This window comes from Zootermopsis nevadensis, unplaced genomic scaffold, assembly GCF_977971745.1.
Source record: "Zootermopsis nevadensis isolate Lab colony 2312 unplaced genomic scaffold, Znev_1.0 Znev_ptg000028l, whole genome shotgun sequence".
Lineage (NCBI taxonomy): Eukaryota > Metazoa > Arthropoda > Insecta > Blattodea > Termopsidae > Zootermopsis > Zootermopsis nevadensis.
The window spans coordinates 14,780,940-14,802,424 of NW_028259160.1; the positions used below are offsets into that span (position 1 = coordinate 14,780,940).

At 36.9% G+C, this 21,485-nt stretch overlaps 3 protein-coding genes across 8 annotated transcripts; 1 reads left to right on the forward strand and 2 right to left on the reverse strand.

Annotated features, from left to right (window-relative positions):
• Positions 1-1,191: 1,191 nt before the first annotated feature.
• Dnaaf6 (Dynein axonemal assembly factor 6) lies at positions 1,192-3,877 on the reverse strand. The gene is made up of 3 exons (XM_087357705.1): positions 3,422-3,877; positions 2,149-2,357; positions 1,192-1,524 (listed from the first exon to the last, which is right to left on the reverse strand). The coding sequence occupies exons 1-3, from the start codon at positions 3,528-3,530 to the stop codon at positions 1,273-1,275; spliced, it is 570 nt and encodes a 189-aa protein (XP_087213831.1). The 5' UTR covers positions 3,531-3,877; the 3' UTR covers positions 1,192-1,272.
• Positions 3,878-3,943: 66 nt separating this feature from the next.
• On the forward strand, positions 3,944-14,262 carry LysRS (Lysyl-tRNA synthetase). Of its 4 annotated transcripts, XM_087357677.1 has the most exons (11): positions 3,946-4,087; positions 4,913-5,063; positions 5,150-5,270; positions 5,842-6,007; positions 6,367-6,647; positions 7,631-7,876; positions 8,331-8,493; positions 9,536-9,795; positions 10,107-10,319; positions 11,384-11,545; positions 13,921-14,262. In XM_087357677.1, the coding sequence occupies exons 2-11, from the start codon at positions 4,939-4,941 to the stop codon at positions 14,017-14,019; spliced, it is 1,836 nt and encodes a 611-aa protein (XP_087213803.1). In that variant the 5' UTR covers positions 3,946-4,087; positions 4,913-4,938; the 3' UTR covers positions 14,020-14,262. The 4 variants fall into 4 exon arrangements, with proteins under 4 accessions (XP_087213805.1, XP_021925769.1, XP_087213803.1 ...); XM_087357679.1 differs by lacking the exon at positions 4,913-5,063 and having other exon boundaries at positions 3,944-4,087; XM_022070077.2 differs by lacking the exon at positions 4,913-5,063 and having other exon boundaries at positions 3,944-4,087; positions 11,402-11,545.
• A 1,033-nt stretch (positions 14,263-15,295) lies between these two features.
• On the reverse strand, positions 15,296-21,288 carry LOC110832880 (deubiquitinase OTUD6B). Of its 3 annotated transcripts, XM_022070317.2 has the most exons (7): positions 21,052-21,272; positions 20,367-20,503; positions 19,418-19,551; positions 18,149-18,390; positions 17,467-17,686; positions 16,250-16,458; positions 15,296-15,918 (listed from the first exon to the last, which is right to left on the reverse strand). In XM_022070317.2, exons 3-6 carry the CDS (start codon positions 19,487-19,489, stop codon positions 16,258-16,260), a joined length of 735 nt encoding a protein of 244 aa, XP_021926009.1. In that variant the 5' UTR covers positions 19,490-19,551; positions 20,367-20,503; positions 21,052-21,272; the 3' UTR covers positions 15,296-15,918; positions 16,250-16,257. The 3 variants fall into 3 exon arrangements, with proteins under 3 accessions (XP_021926009.1, XP_021926007.1, XP_021926008.1); XM_022070315.2 differs by lacking the exon at positions 20,367-20,503 and having other exon boundaries at positions 21,052-21,288; XM_022070316.2 differs by lacking the exons at positions 15,296-15,918; positions 16,250-16,458; positions 20,367-20,503 and adding an exon at positions 16,760-17,250 and having other exon boundaries at positions 21,052-21,288.
• Between the last annotated feature and the right edge of the window lie 197 nt (positions 21,289-21,485).

Sequence of the window (21,485 nt, forward strand, 5' to 3'; positions counted from 1 at the left end):
ACTACAAGATTAGTACCTGATTTGGATCCTAAGTATATTATAATATCCAGACCTGCACAATATTCCTCTAATTTTAGGAGCCATCTCGAAAAGTTAGGAGCCGGAGTATGTGTACATGTGTTTGTGAAAATCGAAATAAAATTTAAGATTACTGTCTTCTGAGTCGTTGCGCCGTGTAGTCTGATAGATGTCCACAAACGTTCCAGAGGTCTATGCTGACTCCAACATCAGGGCGATGCAAATCGAAGTCGTACCTTCAGATTCACCACCCGGCCTCTTTGTTCCCGAGAGAGGAGCCCCGGTGCCTGGGGGGGGGGGCCACAAGGCCGGTCTGAAGACGAGAGAAACTCTTGTCGCTGTCAGGAATGGAACTCCAGTCGTCTCGCACACAATACTTCACTGAGCTGTGCCGACCCCTCACGGATGTGTCGATACAACTTCCGCTTCCGTGACCAAAGGGTCAACTGAAACCGGTCCACCACCTTCACGAGATGACTATGAAAAATGCTTTGCCTTGAACTTTGGTATCTGGCAGCTGTCCCAGGTAGCAGACTCGACGCGTTGAATACAAGAAGGGACATCCACCCTTTCCACCATGTTTCTCGGTGTCTCCTTCAGAGACACTCTACAGTTCGTTGTTTCTCGGTAAGAAGGGCCTAAGTAAGCAAATATTGCATTTGACGCAAGCCCTTTTTACTGAACACGAAATAAATAACCATCTGTTTCAAAGTTTCTGAAACCAAGACGTAGAGTTCCTTAAGGTGTTTGAAAACAGAGTACTGCAGAGAATGATGATCTAACGGAGGGAAACAGGAATATGGCAAACTTACGTGACAAATTTTATAATTTGTGCTCGTCACCAAATGCTGAGGTGATACGGTCAAGGAGACTGAGTAGTGCACGCATCAGGCCTAAGGAAAATGAGAAATGCGTAGAAACTTTTAGTGAGAAATTTAAAAGGAAGACCATGGTATGGAGGGAAGAATAAGGAAATGGGGCACGGATGTGTGGAACGGATGCGACTAATCCAGAATTGAGAGTCTAGGTTTTATGTGTATGTTAAAATAATTTTTGAGTGTCATAAAAGTATGGGAATTTCTTGACCAGTTGAGTGACTGTCTGTATTTTTTGAGGAGGACTCTGGTCCATGGAGTTAATTGGGAATACGTGAAAATTCTTGACGAAAAAATATATGGATGTTATAGTAATTTATTTTCACTTTTAAATACAAGACATTTCTAAATCCTGAAGACCAGAGAATGGTTGCTGAAATCAGAAATTTATGAAGTCAAATTCTCTGTCCATCCGAAGAGTGATTTCGAGCGCAGAGTTCAGCCACTCTGCTCTGCACAAATTGGGGTTCACAGGATGTGGCAGAGCAAAACTGAGGCGGTAACGCGGGGAACGGACATCCAGACGCTGGCGAGTGACCGACAAGTTCACCTGACCTCTTGTTTCTCCTGGCAGCTGCACGCTCACCACCAGATCCTCACAGCTCGCAGTACCTGCAGACTTGCCTCCCATCTGCAACACCAACATCGGTTATTCGTTGTAGGATTTGAGGTTTTCACTCCGGTGAGTCCGAAGACGGCTGTCTTCTGGGTTTTGCGCCGTGTAGTCTGGCAGAAGTTTACCGACGTTTTAAACATGACCGTATCAACTGAATGTAGAATAAATTCTACCTAATCCACTAAAAGAGGGAAAAGATTGAAGGATAAGTTGGTTAGTCAAGCGGGAAACGTGAGAGGATGAGATTCTTTTTACTTGCAGGACGTCACAAGTTTTACCAATTCGGCTCGAACGTTCTAGACTTTAATTTTGAAGTTACCCGATTCGATTATGGGCCAGCAAGTTTTCTTTCATCTCTACCAGTGAATGCTAGGGCACAAACTTCATATAGTCAGTGATCTCCTCCTTACAAATCTTATCCAGTACTTGTCATATTCCTACATTATTTGACACTACTGTGTAACTTACGCATGTGACCTAGCCTTATTATCTATCAGCAATATTCAGACAGACGAGGTGCAACTCCCAGTACACAGCTTCCACTGCGCTATTGTACTTCATCTTCTTCGCACGTCAAAGAAATTAGGCGTTTGAAAATGACAAAAGCAGGGACGAGCGTAATCAGATTGGTTGCCGAACCTGAAGGTACACATCCTCTGGAGTTACCGCCTGTCTGTATTTGATGTCAAAATCTGGTTTCTCACGAGGGTCCGTGCTGGTGTCGTCCACATCGACGTCAGGAATCTCGCTTTCATCCCAGATGGCAGCGTAATCAACAGCCATTTCCGTGACTGCAGTGGCACCATTTCCATCTCCGCTGTCTTTCTTCGGTCCAATATTTCCTGGGCCTGTTGCACGATAAGAGAAGAAAGGAGAGCATTTTATAAAATAGCCATGACACGTCTTAATGGCCCATACTTCTTTAAAACTCTTAACTACACGAAACATAGTTCTTTTTCTTGAGAATCTGATAGAATTTCAGATCGTCAAGATATACCCCATCGTTCATGGGACCCCAAGGATAATCATGTTTACAAAGGCCATAATATTAGGTTGACTAAATTGAAGCTGTCAGCATTAACTATTTATATGAAACTACCAGACTGCCACGGTGATCTAGCGGTTAGAACGCTGGCCTTGTAATCCTGGGGTCTCGGGTTCGATTCCCGGCGGTGCCCGAATTTATAACTTGTGTTGGGCAAGGCCGTGGTCTAGGCAACACGGAGTTTTCCTCCGTGGCATCCCAACAATTACTCCATTCACACACAGAAGAAGGCAATGGCAAACCACTTCTGGATCATCTGCCAAGAACGTATATGAACAGGTCCCAGTCCGAGAAAAGGATGGAAGGATCCTGTTCATATGGACCTGTCCTCAGACAGAACACTAATAATAATAATGAAACTACCAACCAAATTAAAAAATATTAAGGGTTTAAAAACGACTACGTATAGCAAAAGTAAACTATTATAAGATCCCTTGATGAGCTTATTTTTCCTCAGTCACAGCCGTCTCTACTCTACAGTAAGCTCCTCCAGTTTTTGCTCTCATTTCAGTTTCAGTTTTAATGTACGACCTTTCATCTGTATTCACAAACAAAATGAGAACACCGAAGAAACAATAATTGGTTATTTAAATGCAACAGTTGTTCTGTTATTACCCGATTGATATACATAAATATGAGTATAAATGCACAGGACTGAAGACAACCGTAAATATTGTAACGTGGGACGGTATTTACGACCTAGATTGTCAACCCTGGATTATTCACGTCAATACGAAAATGCCAAATACAATAATGTCTATAAACGAATACAACAATGCCAAACCCAATAATGTTAATAAACAGACAACTAAACTGTTTATTGACATTGTTATGCTGCTCTCACAGCAACACGTCACAATATTTTACCGAGCTTAGATATTCCACTTTGTGGTAAATCGTCTTCACTGTCTGAATCTTCTTCGGTCGGTTTCAGCATTTCAGCTAATCTTCTAAAGTCTTGGTAACTAAATTCCATTTTTTTTAGCTGAAATATCACTGGAAATTGTAATTGGAACTGGAATTGGAAAGAAATGTCGAAATGTTAGATTTGATGTATGTTCTCCACAACGAAACAGCGTCTGAATAGGGTTGCTATGGCAACAACGTCTTATCGATATTCTCATGTCCACATTTGAACATAATTATACTTTGCCGCCACTATCACAGACGAACTGAAGGTCATCTGTCCCATCTGTGCCCGTAAGTCTTTTCACCTGTGTATTTCAGGATCTGCATGAGCAAGAGAACTGTACCTGTACAGACATACATACTTAATTATGACCTATACTTTTACCAACCAATCTATGACTAGACCATTGTAATATGGAACCTGGTGCTCCTGTGTAAATACTTGGTTGTACAGATTGTGCTGCCATCTTATATGAAGCGCCTCTTACTATATGTATTTGTTAAACATTCCTCTGTTGATCGTCCATTCATACCTATTCATTATCTATCGAAACCCTGCCGCGTGTGGTGACGTGAAAGACGTGCAAGCATGGCCGAGGTAGAGGCAGAGAAGGTATCTAAAAAGTAAGCATTTGTATTGTTCCACTGTAAAACATCACAGTATTCAATGTAACATTTGGGTTTTCGTTGTTGGTGTATGTGTTCGGTTTAAATATTTCGTAACAATGTGCTGCCTTTGTTAACTTCGGCCTGACACGTATAAATAAGGAAATTATGTGGCATTGAGATAAGAGGGGCCTGAAATGAAATTGTAAAGAGTAGTGTACAACTTCACAACATACTGACCATATCTCTCTACTTCATACAACGTGTCATCTACCACCAGGCCAGCTCCGTGGATCAGAGCTCTTCATGAAAAACTAATAGTTGCTCAGTTAGTCAGTTACATTTCCTGCCTCTTATGGAGCTCCAAGTTCATTGCTGTGTTGACAAGAGCCTGATACTGATCTCTGTCCTGAGCCAGATTAATCCAGCCTCCCCATCCTGTTTCCTTAAGATCATCTCCTTGGTTTGATTATCCAGGTATTTGTTGAAGATTATTGATTGTGAAATGTCTTCATTATGCAGTTTTCTCCTACCTTCTGTTTTCTTTAATTATCTTAGGAAGAGAGTCATGCTTTTGATGTGGATAACACTTACGTAGTTAGTCAAAAAGGGTTTGGAAACTGGTAGTGCAGGGTCAAGATTTTACTATCAAGAAATTAGTCTTTATATATTTGTACACATACATACATACGAAGTGTTTATGTTATGATGCAGAGTGCAAGGCCCTGTTATTCTTTTGGGAATCTGAACTTTTGAATATGATAGCACATGAAGAAATTTGTTTGCTAGGTACAGTGTACATGAATGGATTTGCTACATACAAATTTGCAAATGTCATTACAGATAGAATAATTTGAGGTGGAGACAACATGTTGAGGTTTGGACTGATATGCATAAGGGAAATAGGGAACACTTTCTGGGAATTGGGTCCTACTTTCCAAGGTGGTCTTGCTATAAGCCGTCTCTCTGGATCCAATTCAAGGCTGCATCATAGGTGTGTTGAGACCTGAGTGTGGTAAATAAGATGTCATAGTGTGAGCTTCAGCAATCACATTGATTGATTTTACTTATATATTGCAGTGAGTTGAAACGACGCTTGAAACAGGAGCAGAAAGCTAAGGAGAAAGCATTGCTGGGCACTCAGAGCACTAAAAAGAAAGAGACCAGCTCTCTTGTTAAAGAGGAGGAGATCAGTCCCAACGTGAGTCAAGTTTCTGCACATTACAGTATACAGCATAGATGCTTTGACATTATTATTCAGCTTATGGAAATATAAGATGATAGAAAATTCTTCAGAATTTCTGTTCATAAAGTGTACTGGCTGTCTGAATGGAGAACTGACATGACCTTCAGACAGAAGTACCTATCTGCACATGCATACAGCCATTCTAATAGGAGGTACAGAAATGTCAGCTGACTTTCAGTTCTCTATTAGCTTTCTAGCTTCCCAGTGTTTCAACATATTGCTGTGTTTGTAGTATTTCATATTTTGTATAGAATTTAGTATATTAATCAGGCTACTGGTAACATGTATGCAGATATCTCCAACAATGGGAACATTTATAGCACAGGGCAGTATTTTCAAGAGAGCATTCAAAAACATGTCACAGCTTCAAGGTCAAGGAAATGCTCTGCTAAAGTCACTATTGTTTCTGAAAACTGTTCTTAAGTTATGATGGGAAATTATTAGTATGATGACACTTGAAAGCACAGTGTGTTACATCACAAATGTAAAAAATAATATGGTTGTAATTCTTTTTTGTTCTGTGCAGGAGTTTTTCAGATTGCGCAGTCAGGCTGTTGCACAGCTAAAGCAGACGGATGAACATCCATATCCACACAAGTTTCATGTTTCAATCTCGCTAGCAGAGTTTATAGATACATATGACCATGTTAGTGATGGAGAAATTTTGGATGGCATCGAAGTCAGCGTTGCAGGTTTAAACTGTTTGATATTTTAGTAATAGTACCACACATTACAAGTTACTGTCAGTAGATTATGCACAAGGGGATAACACCAGATGGAAGTTAAGAGATCACAGAATTGAGCACTTCATGTTCATGTTCTATTTGAAATATTATTTTATGGTCATTTGTGGAAAACTTAATAATATGGCACCTATACATTATAAATCACATAGTTGTCTGGATTATGAAAAGAAGCTAATTATTTCTCCAACTGTTACTGCTGACACATTTATCTTCATATCATTATGCTAGTTTATGCTTTTGTAATATTTCTTACCACAACTTAATCACTTGAGAATCTTCAGTTACGTATGTCCTCTTGTTAACAGGTCGCATACATGCAATCAGAGAGTCTGGAGCCAAGTTGATATTTTATGACTTGCGGGGAGAAGGAGTCAAGATTCAAGTAATGGCAAATTCAAAGCTATATGAGTCAGAAGAAAAATTTATAGTAGATACTGCCAAATTGAGGCGTGGTGATATAATTGGTTGCAGTGGCAATCCTGGAAAGACCAAGAAAGGTGAACTGTCTATTGTACCAAAAAACATGAAACTTCTATCACCATGTCTACACATGCTTCCTCATCTTCATTTTGGACTTAAAGATAAGGTACAGTACCATTAAACGTTCTTTATCCAAACATTTCATTGATAGTGAAACACTAAATTTTATTACAAGTTTTGAAAGGATGACCATATAGCAGTTGCATTGAGGGGGGGGGGGGGGATTTACCTATTGTCCTTGCTTTTCACTGCATTTTATTGTGTTCATTAATTCCTTAAGTTCATCAGAATAATAAATTTTCTGTTCTACCTTGAGCCATTTTTGCTCCATGCCTTAACATGTCTGATGCTAATTTCATCAGTGTTGATTCTTCAGGTGAACAAAATTGTGACTTCCTTTGTATCTCTCCATCTGTTTATAAACTTTCCTCTAGCTCATGCACATATTGCCATATTGAACTGTCATTATTGCATAAGTTTCACTACTTTTTACTGCCTGTGACTTAATAATTTATATGAGTGCTAAATAGACGGTATTTTGTATGGTGCAGTCTGTGCCGTTTTTATGTTTAAAGAACCCAACTCTATGGAGTAGTGTTCTTGAGAAAGTGATAGTCACTCAGCTGTTTAATACTTCCCATGTTCATAAAAGCTACCCAAGATAGACACTGGGTGTAAAACGAGAGCAACTCATTATAGAAAAATGTCATATGGGAAGAAACCAAAGGAGCTGGGTTGACAGGTAACCTACATGTACTGTAAATTTCTTAGGACTGATAATAAATGTGTTCATGTCGTGGTGTACATTCCTTCTTCTGTATCAAATACAGTACATGCTAGTTACTTATCACTTTGTCTTTCCTGCTATTTGTACCATATCCCCTTTGTTCTCCCTCCTTCCAGAGATACGTAATGTTCTGGACTGTAGTTGGACATATATTTTGCTTTATGATGATGACAGTCTTGGATGTTGTGTCATGTAAGAAACTTACTGTTTCAGAGGTGTTTACTGCCTCCATCATCATCAGATATATAGGCTTGTTATAGTTTATGAACTGTGTTGGTCATGCGCATATTTTGTCATTTCAGGAAACACGATACCGTCAGAGATACCTAGACTTGATTCTGAATGAGAAAGTGAGCCAAAATTTTCATATAAGAGCACAAATTATTTCGTATGTGCGCACGTTCCTTGATAGTCTTGGTTTTCTGGAAGTTGAGACACCTATGATGAACATGATTGCAGGAGGAGCAACTGCCAAACCATTTGTCACGCACCACAATGAACTCAACATGGACTTGTTCATGAGGATTGCTCCTGAACTCTATCACAAGGTAAAAATGTTTGGTGTTTTGTAAAGTGGATAGGAATAGTGGTGACATATGTTACTTGTATCGAGTTTGGGTTGTGTCTGCAGCACCAGCTGGAGCCATGTTAAGTTCTGCTGACTTTCCAAGTCACTATACATAACAGTCCTATGGTCAGATTTGATCTACTTAACCCCAGTCTTCATATAGAATGTATTACTCTAAATAATTAGGCTTCTAATTTAATCTCTTCCAACAGAAGCTGTGTTATGTGATTGTATAGGTAGTTTTATTCTGGCAGTATGCCGTGGGAAAGTGTTGAAGACTTAAATTTAATAGATTGAAATGTTAGGGATTTAATTATAAGTGAAATGGATATTCATGATTTGTCTTCGTATTCTTGTAGATTAGCCCACTTCAAAGATATTAATAGAAATTAATTTGAGCGATAGTACAGTTCAAGTATTTCTTATGTCAATAGATGCTGGTTGTGGGTGGTATTGATCGAGTTTATGAAATTGGACGTCAGTTCAGAAATGAAGGAATTGATCTCACACACAATCCAGAATTTACAACATGTGAATTCTATATGGCATATGCAGATTATCATGATTTAATGCACATAACAGAGAGCATGTTATCAGGTAAGGATTTAATTACATTTACATCTTTTGACTTTCATAGTAACTATTTGTTTCAGTGATTAATTCTTTTTACTCCCAGGAATTTGGCAAAGAAGTTTAGCTTAAAATGGGTGTGGGGGGTCCCTGTTTATGTTAATATAATCAATGTAATTGGTATATTATAAGGGCTTTATTATATTTCAACAAATAGTGAACCTTACAAATGATCATAGTAGCCTTTATTTACCTAACACCTTACTGTGTGCCTGGCCAGTTAATGAGAAGCAGACCTTTATTTAAAAAAGAAGAAGTAATAATTCAATGGTTAATCATTATACACTGATAATAGAAAAGCTTATATGCACAGGTGTCCAGTTATTTTATGAACTGTAATTTTTGCAACAAACTTGAAACTCTGAGACTTGTCATGGCAGCCTTTTTTCTGATGACTCATTATTTCTTTTATAACACTTAATAGCATTTGTGCAGAAGAAAAATGAATAGGTGGTTGGTTGCTAGTCCCAGCAACCTGTTCTGTGTGATGGGGGTGCATGTTTCTTCTCTGTTGACTCAGATTTGAAAGTTGTGTTTGTCTTTATTTCTTGCTGCATGCCATTGGTTAATGACTGTTGAAAACTGACTACTAGACATTATGATAACAAAAAGTTATCTCAGTATGTTAAACAGGAACAAAGAAAACGACAATTTTAGAAAAACATTCTCACCTTTCTGGGAGTTTTGAGCATTGCGATGGCTTAGCATTTTTCTGCATACAAAGAAGATTGTTCCTCAAGATGTCAATTTCTCAATGCAAGATGAGTACTGAAAATTTGAAGAAAATTAATTGCCACTTATTGGTTTAAATAAGTGCAAAGCTTCTATAGCTAGCAAAGCATCAAGTTGCCTGAGTGTCAGTATTAAAATTGCATAGTAAAGATTTGGATACCAGTTTTGGTTCACTACACAATCAATCCTCAGGGTTTTGTATTGCACATCCATTGAAATTATGGTAGTCATATTACACTTCCTGGTGGTAGTAAAATGTGCATTCTTTATTCATCAGGCATGGTAAAAAGTGTACATGGCACATACAAAATCGAGTATCACCCAGATGGTCCAGGAGGAGAAGCTGTTGAAATAGACTTCACACCGCCCTTCAAACGGATCTCAATGTTTCCATCACTGGAAGAGGTACTGAATGTAAAGTTGCCAGATGCAGACAAACTGGGTAGTCCAGAGGCCACAAAGTTCCTGAGTGACCTATGTGAGGAGCGAGGTGTGGAATGTCCAGTCCCTCGCACTGCTGCACGGCTCTTAGACAAGGTGACACTGTGATGCACTTCATACTAATTTCAGGTTACTTCCACTGCAATCCAATTATATGGCAGCCCACTCTTCCACTCTGCCAGTCAGCACCATCAAACCCTACTTGCCACCTACTGCCTGCTGTAAACTTCCAAGAACACCCTGCCATTACATATTCACCCTGAAGATGGCAACAGCATTATTTGCTAAAGTTGGTTAATGTTCAGTATTTGATGTGGCTCATCCCTGAAAGCTGAAGTTGTGTAAAATAACGAAGTTTGAAATTGTTTCTTACCTTTAGAAACTGATTAGGCTTATTTTAATTTCAGTTAGTTGGAGAATTTTTGGAAGAGAAGTGCATCAGTCCTACATTTATCTGTGACCATCCACAGATCATGAGTCCGCTAGCTAAGTGGCATCGCTCTGTGCAGGGCCTTACTGAAAGATTTGAGTTGTTCATCGTGAAGAAAGAGGTAGTCAATGCATATACAGAATTAAATGATCCTGCTGTGCAACGGGAACGGTTTGAGCAACAAGCCAAGGTAATTGAATGTTTAGTAGATTTCTGTATATGGTACTGAGGGATTATAATGAAAGTTGTCAGGAGAGAATTGTATTTGCACTAATCACAAAGAACAAGTACATAAAATGTTTATTATTCCAGGAGACAAGAGTTTAGTCGAAATGAGGGTATCCTATTTAGAATGACCCTTCTATTGTCTTGATGTTTATGTATCCCTATATTCAGTAAAAATATTTTAATTCTAATATTTATTTCATAATTTACATACCATTGTTCCCATTACTTTCAAGATATAAACTCTTACAGTTGAGAATTTTAATACTTGAAATATCAAAGGCCTTTTGTTTTCAAATTTTTGGATTCTACTTCAGAATTCACATGATGCTGTAGTTCGTGGTGATAATTCTTTATATTATTTTATTGACCCTTTGTTGGATGAAAATGTGTATATTTCTGAAGAGGGAATTATACTTGAGAAGGAGGAGCATTAGGAGTCAGGTCATCGGTAACTACTTTGTTAAGAATGACTAGGATTTGAAGTTTTCACAGCACTGAGTCTGAAGATGGCTTGCCTTCTGGGCTGTAGTGCCTTGTTGATGCAGTTAGCAAGGACCTCTTTGATCCTTAATTTTACTAGTTTTTCTTGGAAGGTTTTTCACTTCCAGGCAGTGCTTAATGTCTTGCTTTATACCTCACCATGTCACGGAATTGGAGTCATGCCTAATGAGTGTGGTATTAGAAGTTTGAACCTTCGTGTTCTATCATCCTACATTTAGTTTAGTTTATTTAAAATCAGAGTCGAGCATCTCATCTTTGTTTTGGCACTGAGTTAGAGCAGTGGTATTCAACCTTTTTTGTTCGCGTACCCCCAGATATAATTTCTCTTCAACTGTGTACCCCCAAAGTTGTTGGTGTATAATTCAAGTTATACATAGTATATAATCTACATCTAAAATAAATTAAATAAATTACATTACTGATTATTCAGTGTTTATCATAAAATAATATTTTTTTTAAATTTCACATACCCCCTAAGATGTCTTCACGTACCCCAGTTTGAATACCACTGAGTTAGAGAATCAGTTTTGTTATGGTTTGCAGGATAAAGCAGCAGGTGATGATGAAGCTCAGCTAGTAGATGAGACCTTCTGCACAGCACTGGAGTATGGTTTGCCCCCAACAGCAGGCTGGGGCATGGGCATAGACAGACTGACCATGTTTCTCACAGATTCCAATAACATCAAGGTATGAGCTAGAAAAGCATGCCATGTGTTGATTAATATGTATCTGGTTCAAATCTTACCAACAGTTTTGATCATACGATGTCAATAAATTTTCTCTCTTATTTCAAATTCCATGAAATGATTGTGCAGATATGACACTGATCCACACTTATATAATAGAAACTGGAAATTCTAGATCAAATTTGAGCCACTCATAATGTTTGCAGAGCCATCAGGACTCGCCCTGCATAGCTTGCAGTTGCAGGGTGCCCCGATCAGAATGGTGCCCTCTGTGGCCAAGGATCATAGTATTCTTAACAATGCATCTTAAATTAGTTGTATATTTATTTATGCACGAGATTGTTTCCACAGAGCGATGTATTTATTGGATGTTTTGGAGATTTATCAAGTGATATTTTGCAAGTGAACAGTCCCAGACAACTTGTAAGGCAGAGATGACCAAGAAATTAAAATAACAAAGGGTTCTGATGGTCAATTGAGTGGAGGGTGTGGACAAAATGTTTCCTTCATATTTCACACCAGTTGTGTAAAACGTGGGCTTGAGTACGTCTTTGTTTTTGGCAACAGAGATGTTAAGTTCTACATCTATGCAGTATAAAATACACTTCTTATTTTTATAATCTTACATTTGTGGGGCTTAACAGGACTTTTTTAAAAGTGTTGCCTTACCTAACTTACAAAGCTTGCTTGACTTTGTAGAGGGAAAAAAGAGAGAAGTGGTCAAGGTAAGAGTTTAGTGTAATTGATGGGCTGAGGGGACTCTTAAATCAGTTTTTGCAGGGGGCTTTAAAATCTCACCAAACATAAATGCTGGAAAACTACCATGTGCTTTTCTCTTCCTGGACACTCTGGCTGGAATTGCTTCTCATATGCCATAAACATTCTATTGCTAAAAATTTTTTGCATGTGGGATTAGCATTTAAATTTAGATTTATTATATTATATGCATCATCATTATATGGAGAAAAGTTAAATGAGAACTTATGTTGTGGAAGTATTAAGGTACAATCATTTTGTAAAATCATTAAGCAGTTGTGCATAAGACACAACTCAAGCTGTCACATGTTCTTTACTTACTTCACATGAAAAGTTAGTTTGGGATATACATTGATATTAATTTGGAATGTGGTATGCAGTTCTTAAGTAGTATACAAGGCCACTGTTTTAACAGAATGCAATGTAATATTTTCTGTCCCACAAAGAGTATCTTCATGACTGAAAGTTATTGAAGACTCTTCTACTTACATGGTCCTTTCTGGATAGTAAATCGAACTTTGTTACAACCAAACATGTAATTATATTGGGAGCTGAAATTCTGGATTAATCAGAAGCATTCATAAACTGCACAGATCAGAATACATGTGTGGACACTCAGACAGTTCAAAATATTACTTGCATTTAAGCAAACAACAAAAAGGATGCTGGACTCTTTCACTTTGTGTGGGTGTTGTGTAGTTATTATAACATAGCATTCCTTTTTTAGTGTACCTTACAGGGATGCTGCATTTTCATTGTTACATGGTGATCTCTCTCTTTTTTTTTTTTTAAGGTGAAAATTATTATGTATCAGAATTGCTCCATATTGTCCAATAAAATAAAGCAACCTGATTGGTGAGTTCGACTAGAATGAGCAAATTGGAACCTACGAATTGAAAAAAAAAAGTCTTTTTTTTTATCAGCCATACTACATGGGTTATGCATTGAAATGTGGATGAAACTGTTAGATTCACAAAATTTACATATTTTGGGAACATTTTTCAGTTGTCTTAATGTCTTTAACTTAAATTGAAACATGTTGTTTGTTTTTTGTTATCTGTGAATATTTTATGATTTGTATTGAATTTATATCTTTCATTCCTTGGTTTGCCATACTATCGGAACATTCCAGATATGTACGTAAAAGTCTTATTCACATGATCATATGTTGCATTATCAGTTATAATTTGTCCAGTGTTGATCTTCTGGGTAATAACACTGTAGACTTGAAGACCAGCATTGACTTTTTCTCTGCCAAGAGAACATCAGATCTCATATAATTATGATTTTGGTTTGTATTTGTTCTCAATCATAATTTTGGTTTCCTCTGGGGAGATTGCCGCATCTCAGCTCAACAAATATAAATTACATTTTTGTGGTGCATGCAATCAGTTGATCAAATTCAAACTCTTTAAATGCATTTGAGATAAATATTTGAACTAGTTAAATTTGACTTCACCGGCATTAATGTTGTGCTGTATTTGTGATTAGTTGTTTTATCATTGTGTGTAGAATGAGTCACATTAGATGAATAGGGTGCTAGCACATGAACTGCTCGATAAATTAGTGCATGCTTATGTTTGCCAAAGGAATTTAACATTGTGTTGTCCACTCTTTTAGGAGGTGCTCTTCTTCCCAGCAATGAAACCAGATGACCCAAATAGACACAAGGAAGATGAAGAGGAGAAGATTATCATTACAAATGTGACTGCAAAGTAAACACATCAACTGCTTTTTATTAGCACACTCCCAAACTAACTGGTGGCTGTTTTATTAGGGAATATATAAATTAAAATAAATCCTTCATTGTGGAAATAAATTATTGAATTGTCAGCTTCCTTCACATGTGTTGTTGGTTGTCTGGAAAGTGTTGTTTTACAATGCAGTGTTAATTTTTGAAAAACAGAAGCACCAGATAACCTTTGAGTTAGAAGTAAAATAAAAAATTCCTAATTTATGATAGTATGTGTTTTGTGGACCGTTATTGCATGTTTTAATGTTTTCCCAGTCATTTGAGTATGTAGATTGTGTGATTAACTACGCCTACACTGTTTATCATAGAGGTAATGGATTAACTGATGAGGATATAGGGTAAGGCAAGGCTGTTTCTTGCCATATTTATTGAACCAGTCACCTAAGTCAAGTACTAAAAACTGGTGTCCCTGGGCTTATACCGGGTCTCCAATTTATGAGGTTACAGTCGTGCTTACATTGCGTTATCGGCCGCTGCTGTTGACGTAGGCGGGACTTGTACACGTGAGTCACGGGCGAGTCAGTTTCGGTGCCGCTAGTAACAGCGAACTATGAATATTTCTCGTCACTAATACATGTTATTACATTAATTGTTTTTACCTTAAATCACAAAAAGAAAATAATCGGCAATATCCCAAGAAGAGCTTCGTCGAGTATTTAGAAATATGTTAATGAGATGTGAAACTTGCTTGCAAGCACAAGGAAGTCACTTTGAACATCTTTTGTGATTTAAGGTAAAAACAATTAATGTAATAACATGTATTAGTGACGAGAAATATTCGTAGTTCGCTGTTACTAGCGGCACTGAAACTGACTCGCCCGTGACTCACGTGTACAAGTCCCGCCTACGTCAACAGCAGCGGCCGATAACGCAATGTAAGCACGACCGTAACCTCATAAATTGGAGACCCGGTAGCTCTAACTAAAACAGACAACTAGTATATTATTATCAAGCATTCTTCTTACAGTTAAGAAAACGGAGTAATGATTGTATTTTGGGGGGGGGGGGAAAGAAGCAACAGTTCTTTAAAAAAATTAGTTTATCATCCTTAATAAGGCTGAACAATGAATTGGAAATAAGCAGTCATGGCTGAATTTGAAATACAGTTCTGGAATCTGCCTGAAGGGACAGCAAAATCACAAAGGACCTCAGGAAAACTGGTCTGTAGGTTGAGATTTGAACCTGGGACCTCCTGTATATGGAGTGCTAACCATTGCTGCAGCCATCACAAGAACAACACAATTTAACAAACATATGTGCAAGTTTTATTACAAGTTAAATAAATAGGTGTTCACCTTCATGTTTACAGGTTCCTCCCACTTAAACTTTTGTGAATGATCATGTGGAAACAAAATAAGATCTTCAGAGTATACTATTTTAAAACAGAAAATCTGTGGAACATCTGTTCTTTAGGTTTGTTAATTTATGTAAGCATATTGTACATTATCTTGTTCAAGATTTCATGTTCCAAGTTTGCAATATGGTACAAAAAGTGAATCAATTTCATAATTGAAGACATTTTTGCCTTCTAAAAATTGTTTAATTATGTCGAGGTTCATCCATTTCTAATTTTTAAACTTCAGGCAACAAGATCGTAACTTAAAGGTACCAATGCAGTAACAAACTGTGCATGAGTTTTGAGAGTCAGCAGTGTAACTTAGTTTTCAACTGTAAGATAATGAATTCTGTACAAACCAAAGTATTAATTATGACAGTACAGTACAGCTTGTCTGTTCTAGGGGTAAGGTAATACCTGATGATGAAGCAGGTAAAGGCTTGTACTAGCCATCAAAGTCAGATACCAAGGACTGTTATCCCCAGTCCATTGAATTATAAATGGAGACTTCTAGGCATCCAGACTCAAGCTAAAACAAACAATTTTTACAAATACATTATATCTACCTTTCATCATTATGTCAGATTTCTTATATAGTTTTATTAATATCAGTTTAAAGAATCTCACTTTCATTAATATTGTTTCCTAGTCATATGTAATTTGATGCTAAGATATTTATTTTTAAAATTAACTACATTACACCCAGTTTGTGCACTGACAGGAACAAGCATTTGGCTGGGCACTTTTTGACAGGTCCTGTGATAAGTATTAAAATATTTTCTTATGGTAGGACAGGATACATACACTCTTTGAAGAACATTGTAATAATACTAAATTTTAAAAAACTGCCAATTACTTACCATTGCACCTATAAATCTTCAGTATCTTCTCTATCTTCATCTACGTAGGGTTTAACTGAGTTGTAATGTTCTCCAAGACCATACATATGTCTGTGGAATGTAAGAGTAGCTTGCCTTTTGTCTCGGTACTCCTCACCGACTAGTACAGATGGACCCGTAGCCTGAATGACTTCAATGCAACATTTCAAGATGTGTGAGAGGGCTCGTAACTATTTCAGCAGTAAAATTTAAACATATGTTACAAATTACACAATACTTATAGTTTCATAGGTGACTGAAAAATAAAACAAGCAACAAAGAGTAAAACCATCCACTTCAGTAGAATTATGTACAAAATATATAAAATATACCCCTTAAAGGCACAGATTGGTCATATGTAGGGAGAAACAGCATCATGACTGGGAATGTGCCACAGCAAAAGAAAATTAAGATAATTTTTGGAAAAAAATAATTAGTTTATAAATTCAGTTTCATCCTCTTAAAGTGGATTAAATAAAATGTAAAAACAAAAACTCATTAATATTTAATTTATTGCAGTAAAATTCATTAATGAAAATCAGTGTCAAGTTCAAGCTTCTGAATGAGTGATAAATGTACCTCTATAGGTGTCTGTTCACTCATGCACATTGTTCACCGTAATTATTTAAAAATTTAAATGTTTCCAGTCTTGTCTTTATAATTTAACTTTATACTTCCTTACATGGTCAGATATCAAACAACTGTGCTTATAACATGCCACATTCACACAAGATAAAGCATAAGTAACTGGAAATAAAAACAAAGGAATCTAGCTGTTCCTGACTTGTTTTTATTTCATTTTGTGCATGTTCGTTTCAAGTTAATTTTCTAAGTGCATACATAATATTATTGTAAAATCTGATAGAACTCTCACTAGCACTGTAGTAAAATTTACTGATAATTTCTGGGGTCTTCTGGAGTTTATTGTAACAGTATTTCATTGTGTAGCTGGCACGGTTGGGAATGGAAAACGTATTATAAAACTGAAACAAAAATTTCCATCTTATACAAACACTGCACTGTACAAGATAAGATAATAGTTTTTTTATGTTAGAATATTTACAAAATAGAATCTACATTTATAGATTGTGCATATGTTTACTGAATGAAGGATCTAAGTATGCTGCACAAAAAAACCCTTCTAAATGGTAATATTATTTCTGGTTATTATACATAATGAATATAATGTTTCAACTGACCTCTAGTTCCCCACCCCATGCAGATGTGTAGATCACTTCATCACAGTAGTCTTCATACTGTTCATCAGTAAGCTGGTCTCCTGTATCAGGATGACTTATGAATGGGAAGAAATCAGATTTATGTTCCTTCAAATACTGGCCAGTCATTTTACGCAAACTTTCTGTCCCCAGGCCATCATCACCATGAAGTTTTAGCTGGTCATCTATTGCACAGTACAAGCTGGAACAATGTACCAGTTCTGATGTAATGAGTTGATTTCTGAATTAAGAAATATTAATAACAAGAAAAATGAAGTTCAAATCAAGTAAAGTTAAATACAGCATTCTGTGAGGCAAAGGCTGCTCAGTCAGAATAGTGACTGGCTTCAGACTGAATCACTGGGTGCAGACAAAAGATTTTTCTCTTATTCTCCATCTCCAGACTGGCTCTGGAGCCCATCAACATCCTATCCAATAGGTACTGGAGGCCCTTTCACCCAGAGGCAAAACAGCCAGGGTGTGAAGCTTATTGTTTACCTCTATATTTTAGTAATTGCTTCATGTTTATTGTATTTACAAGAGGCAATTTTAGAGACTTATAATAAATTCCTCTGACACTGGTAAAGAGGAATAGGCACTTTTTATGCAAATTTCATAAGGATACAGATTCATGAATCACATCATCAAATTTTATAATCCATACCAGTTTCCATCTGAAGGAATCTCTTTGATCATTAGATTACGTTCTTTCAGAATCTGCTTTATTTTTTGTATCTCCACATTCCGAGGCCCGCGTATATTCTCTGCTTCCTCAGCCAGAATCATACACTCTCGCTCTTTCTCTCGAATGACTTTCTTGTCACGTCTCCTTTGAGCTTTGCTCACTCGTGGGGCTGGCAGGTGTGTCCCACTGTCATCTGCGGGTTCATCATACACTCCAGTGTCCTAAAACAACGCCAATATGAAGTCAGAAGAATGAGAAACCTAATACTTCTCCCTTTTCTATGCTTTAACATTGTAGAATATAGTAAAATTGTCTGCTGCACATAAAATACAAGTGTATGTAAAAATATTTAAATGAGTTAATCAGAGAATATCAGTTTACTGTGAATTAAAATATTTTGGCACAGGGCAAAGGTGAAAGTGTGTGTGTTGTTTCCAGTTCTCTGATAAACACATTTTGTCTTACCTAGGAATACACTCATCAAGCAGCTATTAATAACGTGTAAACTGTACTGTATATAACAGTGAGCATTGTTAATATGTCTTTACTTTACTTTAAAATGTGATACAGACACAACATAATGCTTGAATATAACACATTTTCTTGTACAGGTGTGAAACTTTGTACCTCACATTAAGGGAAGAACACAGGTTGTGGGTGTTTTAGAACAGTGCTGAGGAGAATGTGGACATAAGCTGAAGTTACAGGAGGCTAAGAGAAATTGCAAAATGAGCTTCATAATTTTTACTCTTTACTAGATTATTAGGATGATCAAATTGAGGAGGATGAGATGGGTACAGCACAAAGCATAATTGAAAGGTAGGTATGAGAAATGTACACAACATATTAGTTTGGGGAAACCTAAAGAGGTCACTTGAAAGATCTGACACCTTTGCCTTAATTTTAAACTGAATTTCAAACATTTCAAATGTCTAAATAAAAATAATTTATTTGTTTCAGTACTGAAGGTTTTTTGCATTCTGCAGTTGTTTATGCTACAGTAATTCCTTTCTGAAATGCAATTTGCTATTACTATTACTATCTAATGTGTTTACTTGCAGTGTCAACCTACAACCCCCCCCCCCCCCCCCCAATTAGAATATGATCTTAGATTAGATTTATTTTGGTTTCTTGTTTGTTTTTATTCATGTATTTATTTAGTGTCCATGACCACAGTCTATGATCTTCAGTTTCACATTTCCATAGTAAATAATGGATGGGATTAACAGTAGGTGTCATAAAACCAACATGCTTCAACTGCAACAGTTCTTCATTCTGCTTTTTCTCTAATTCCAGTTCCAGTTGGGCTATTTGCTCCATGATTTCTTTCTTCTTCTTTTTATCCCCTTTTGTAGATGACTTTTTGAGAGACTGAATTTTTCCTGCACACAAAATAATACAAAACATAAAATAGCCAGTTTATATAGTAACACAAATACATAATAATCATTGATTGTTCTAGTCACGCAATATGAATCATGTGTAAAATTCTGTGATAAAGTCTCCTGCACAATTTCTTTGTACAAGTTTAATTCAGCTCTTGGCAACCATTACTTGATGACCATAAATTCATCAGACATAACTGATTAGTTCATAAAAAATCAATTATACTTAGATAAGAGAACTGTTTAAGACTAGATTATATAATGTTGAAAGTAAAATATTTTACATAGCAGTATCATCGTTTAACCTTATAAAACCTTGTAGTAACTACATGTACCACCTGCCATAACAGTTGATAACTGATTTGTATTTATGGGTTTCATATGATTATGTGTACATGCTGATTATTTCTTCAAACACCATTAACCAACTGTTCTTTGTAATGGAGAAGCATTGTGTTTTTTCTGGTAGGGACTGAATTATTAAATATTATTTTGGTGAAATCCTGCTTCAGAGGGTTAAAATCATATAATTACTTTCAACAGAAAATCAGCATCTAAGCAGAAACCAGGTCAGATCCAACATCACTGGCTTAATTTGTCCATTGGCAGGGAAAAGGGGCAGAATAATGTTTATTTTTCTATAAAAACTAAATAATGTAATACCAGCCGGTAGAAATGTCATTCCATTTCAGACATTAACTTTCTGAAAATTCCTTAGCAAGGATTTTTTTATTCAACAGTTTTGTTGCTCACTTCATTATGAAATAAGTTTCGCAGAATACACAGCTCACCAAAAAATCACTCATACTTACAGAGTGTGTTGTTCTTGTAAAATATCCCTCATTAGCTTGTGGTAACTGAAAATGTTGTAACATTGTATTGTTTCTGCTTCAATGGCATGGCTAATTGAAAGCAGTCATTCTGTTTACCTTGTCTTCTTGCATCATTCCTAAAACCATAAATGCCAACCTTGAATCTCAAATTATGCGCGTCTTTAATGTGTAGTGGAAGTCCTGTAGGTTCAACCCTGTGAGGATTATTTCCTATTTTGTGTCTTTATCTTTGGTAGCTGCATGTGGGGAATGTTGTTAAACTCCATGTTGAGCAACTGCCATACACAGGTATTCTGAGGTCCAGAAAACCAAATCCACTTCAGTTTAACAACCAATTAGGGTCCTTGGGTAAAGCCATGGCATATTTATTGATGCCAAGGGGTCTGTGCCTTGTGACTGGCTATCCCAGACTGAGGTTCTTGTGGTTTTCTCAGTCCCTTCAGGCAATTTCCACTTCCTTGCACATCCTTCCCACATAATTACACGTCATTCATCCCATCATCTGGTGCTATACAATGAGTCATTGAAAGAACCGACTCAGAAGACCAAAATCGATATCCTAACCTAATATTTTGATCCAAATATTCAAACTTGACTTACTTACTGCAATAAACGGTTTCATTTTCAGTTAGCAGGATTTCTTCATAACCAAATTAATATGTACCTTGTAACGCATTCCTCTGTCTCCGATGTTTCTGCAGCAATTCTTCTTCTGTTCTCTGACCAATCTCCATCTCTAACCTCCTAAGCCTCAACGCTTCCTGATAATTTACACTGAACATTATTAGATTCAGTGCGACTATCAGTTATGTTGGTATTATTTGTGGATATTATGTTGGTATTCATCTATGAAATGATGTAAACTTGATAAGTACCGTGGTTTGGCTGTAGCTAGCTAACCCAGGGGGTCCAACAAATGGACTTCCCGTTCACTTTCCCCTCTTTTACCTGCAAACAGAAGCAGAATCCTGGTTTCAAACGCTTTAGTTGTGCTTTTACATATTTTACGCACAATTGTAAGAAACCTTCAAACTTAACTACAAGAATGTTTTTGGTTGTGTCTATGCCCCCTGATCGCTGCAGCAAGGACCACTGAAA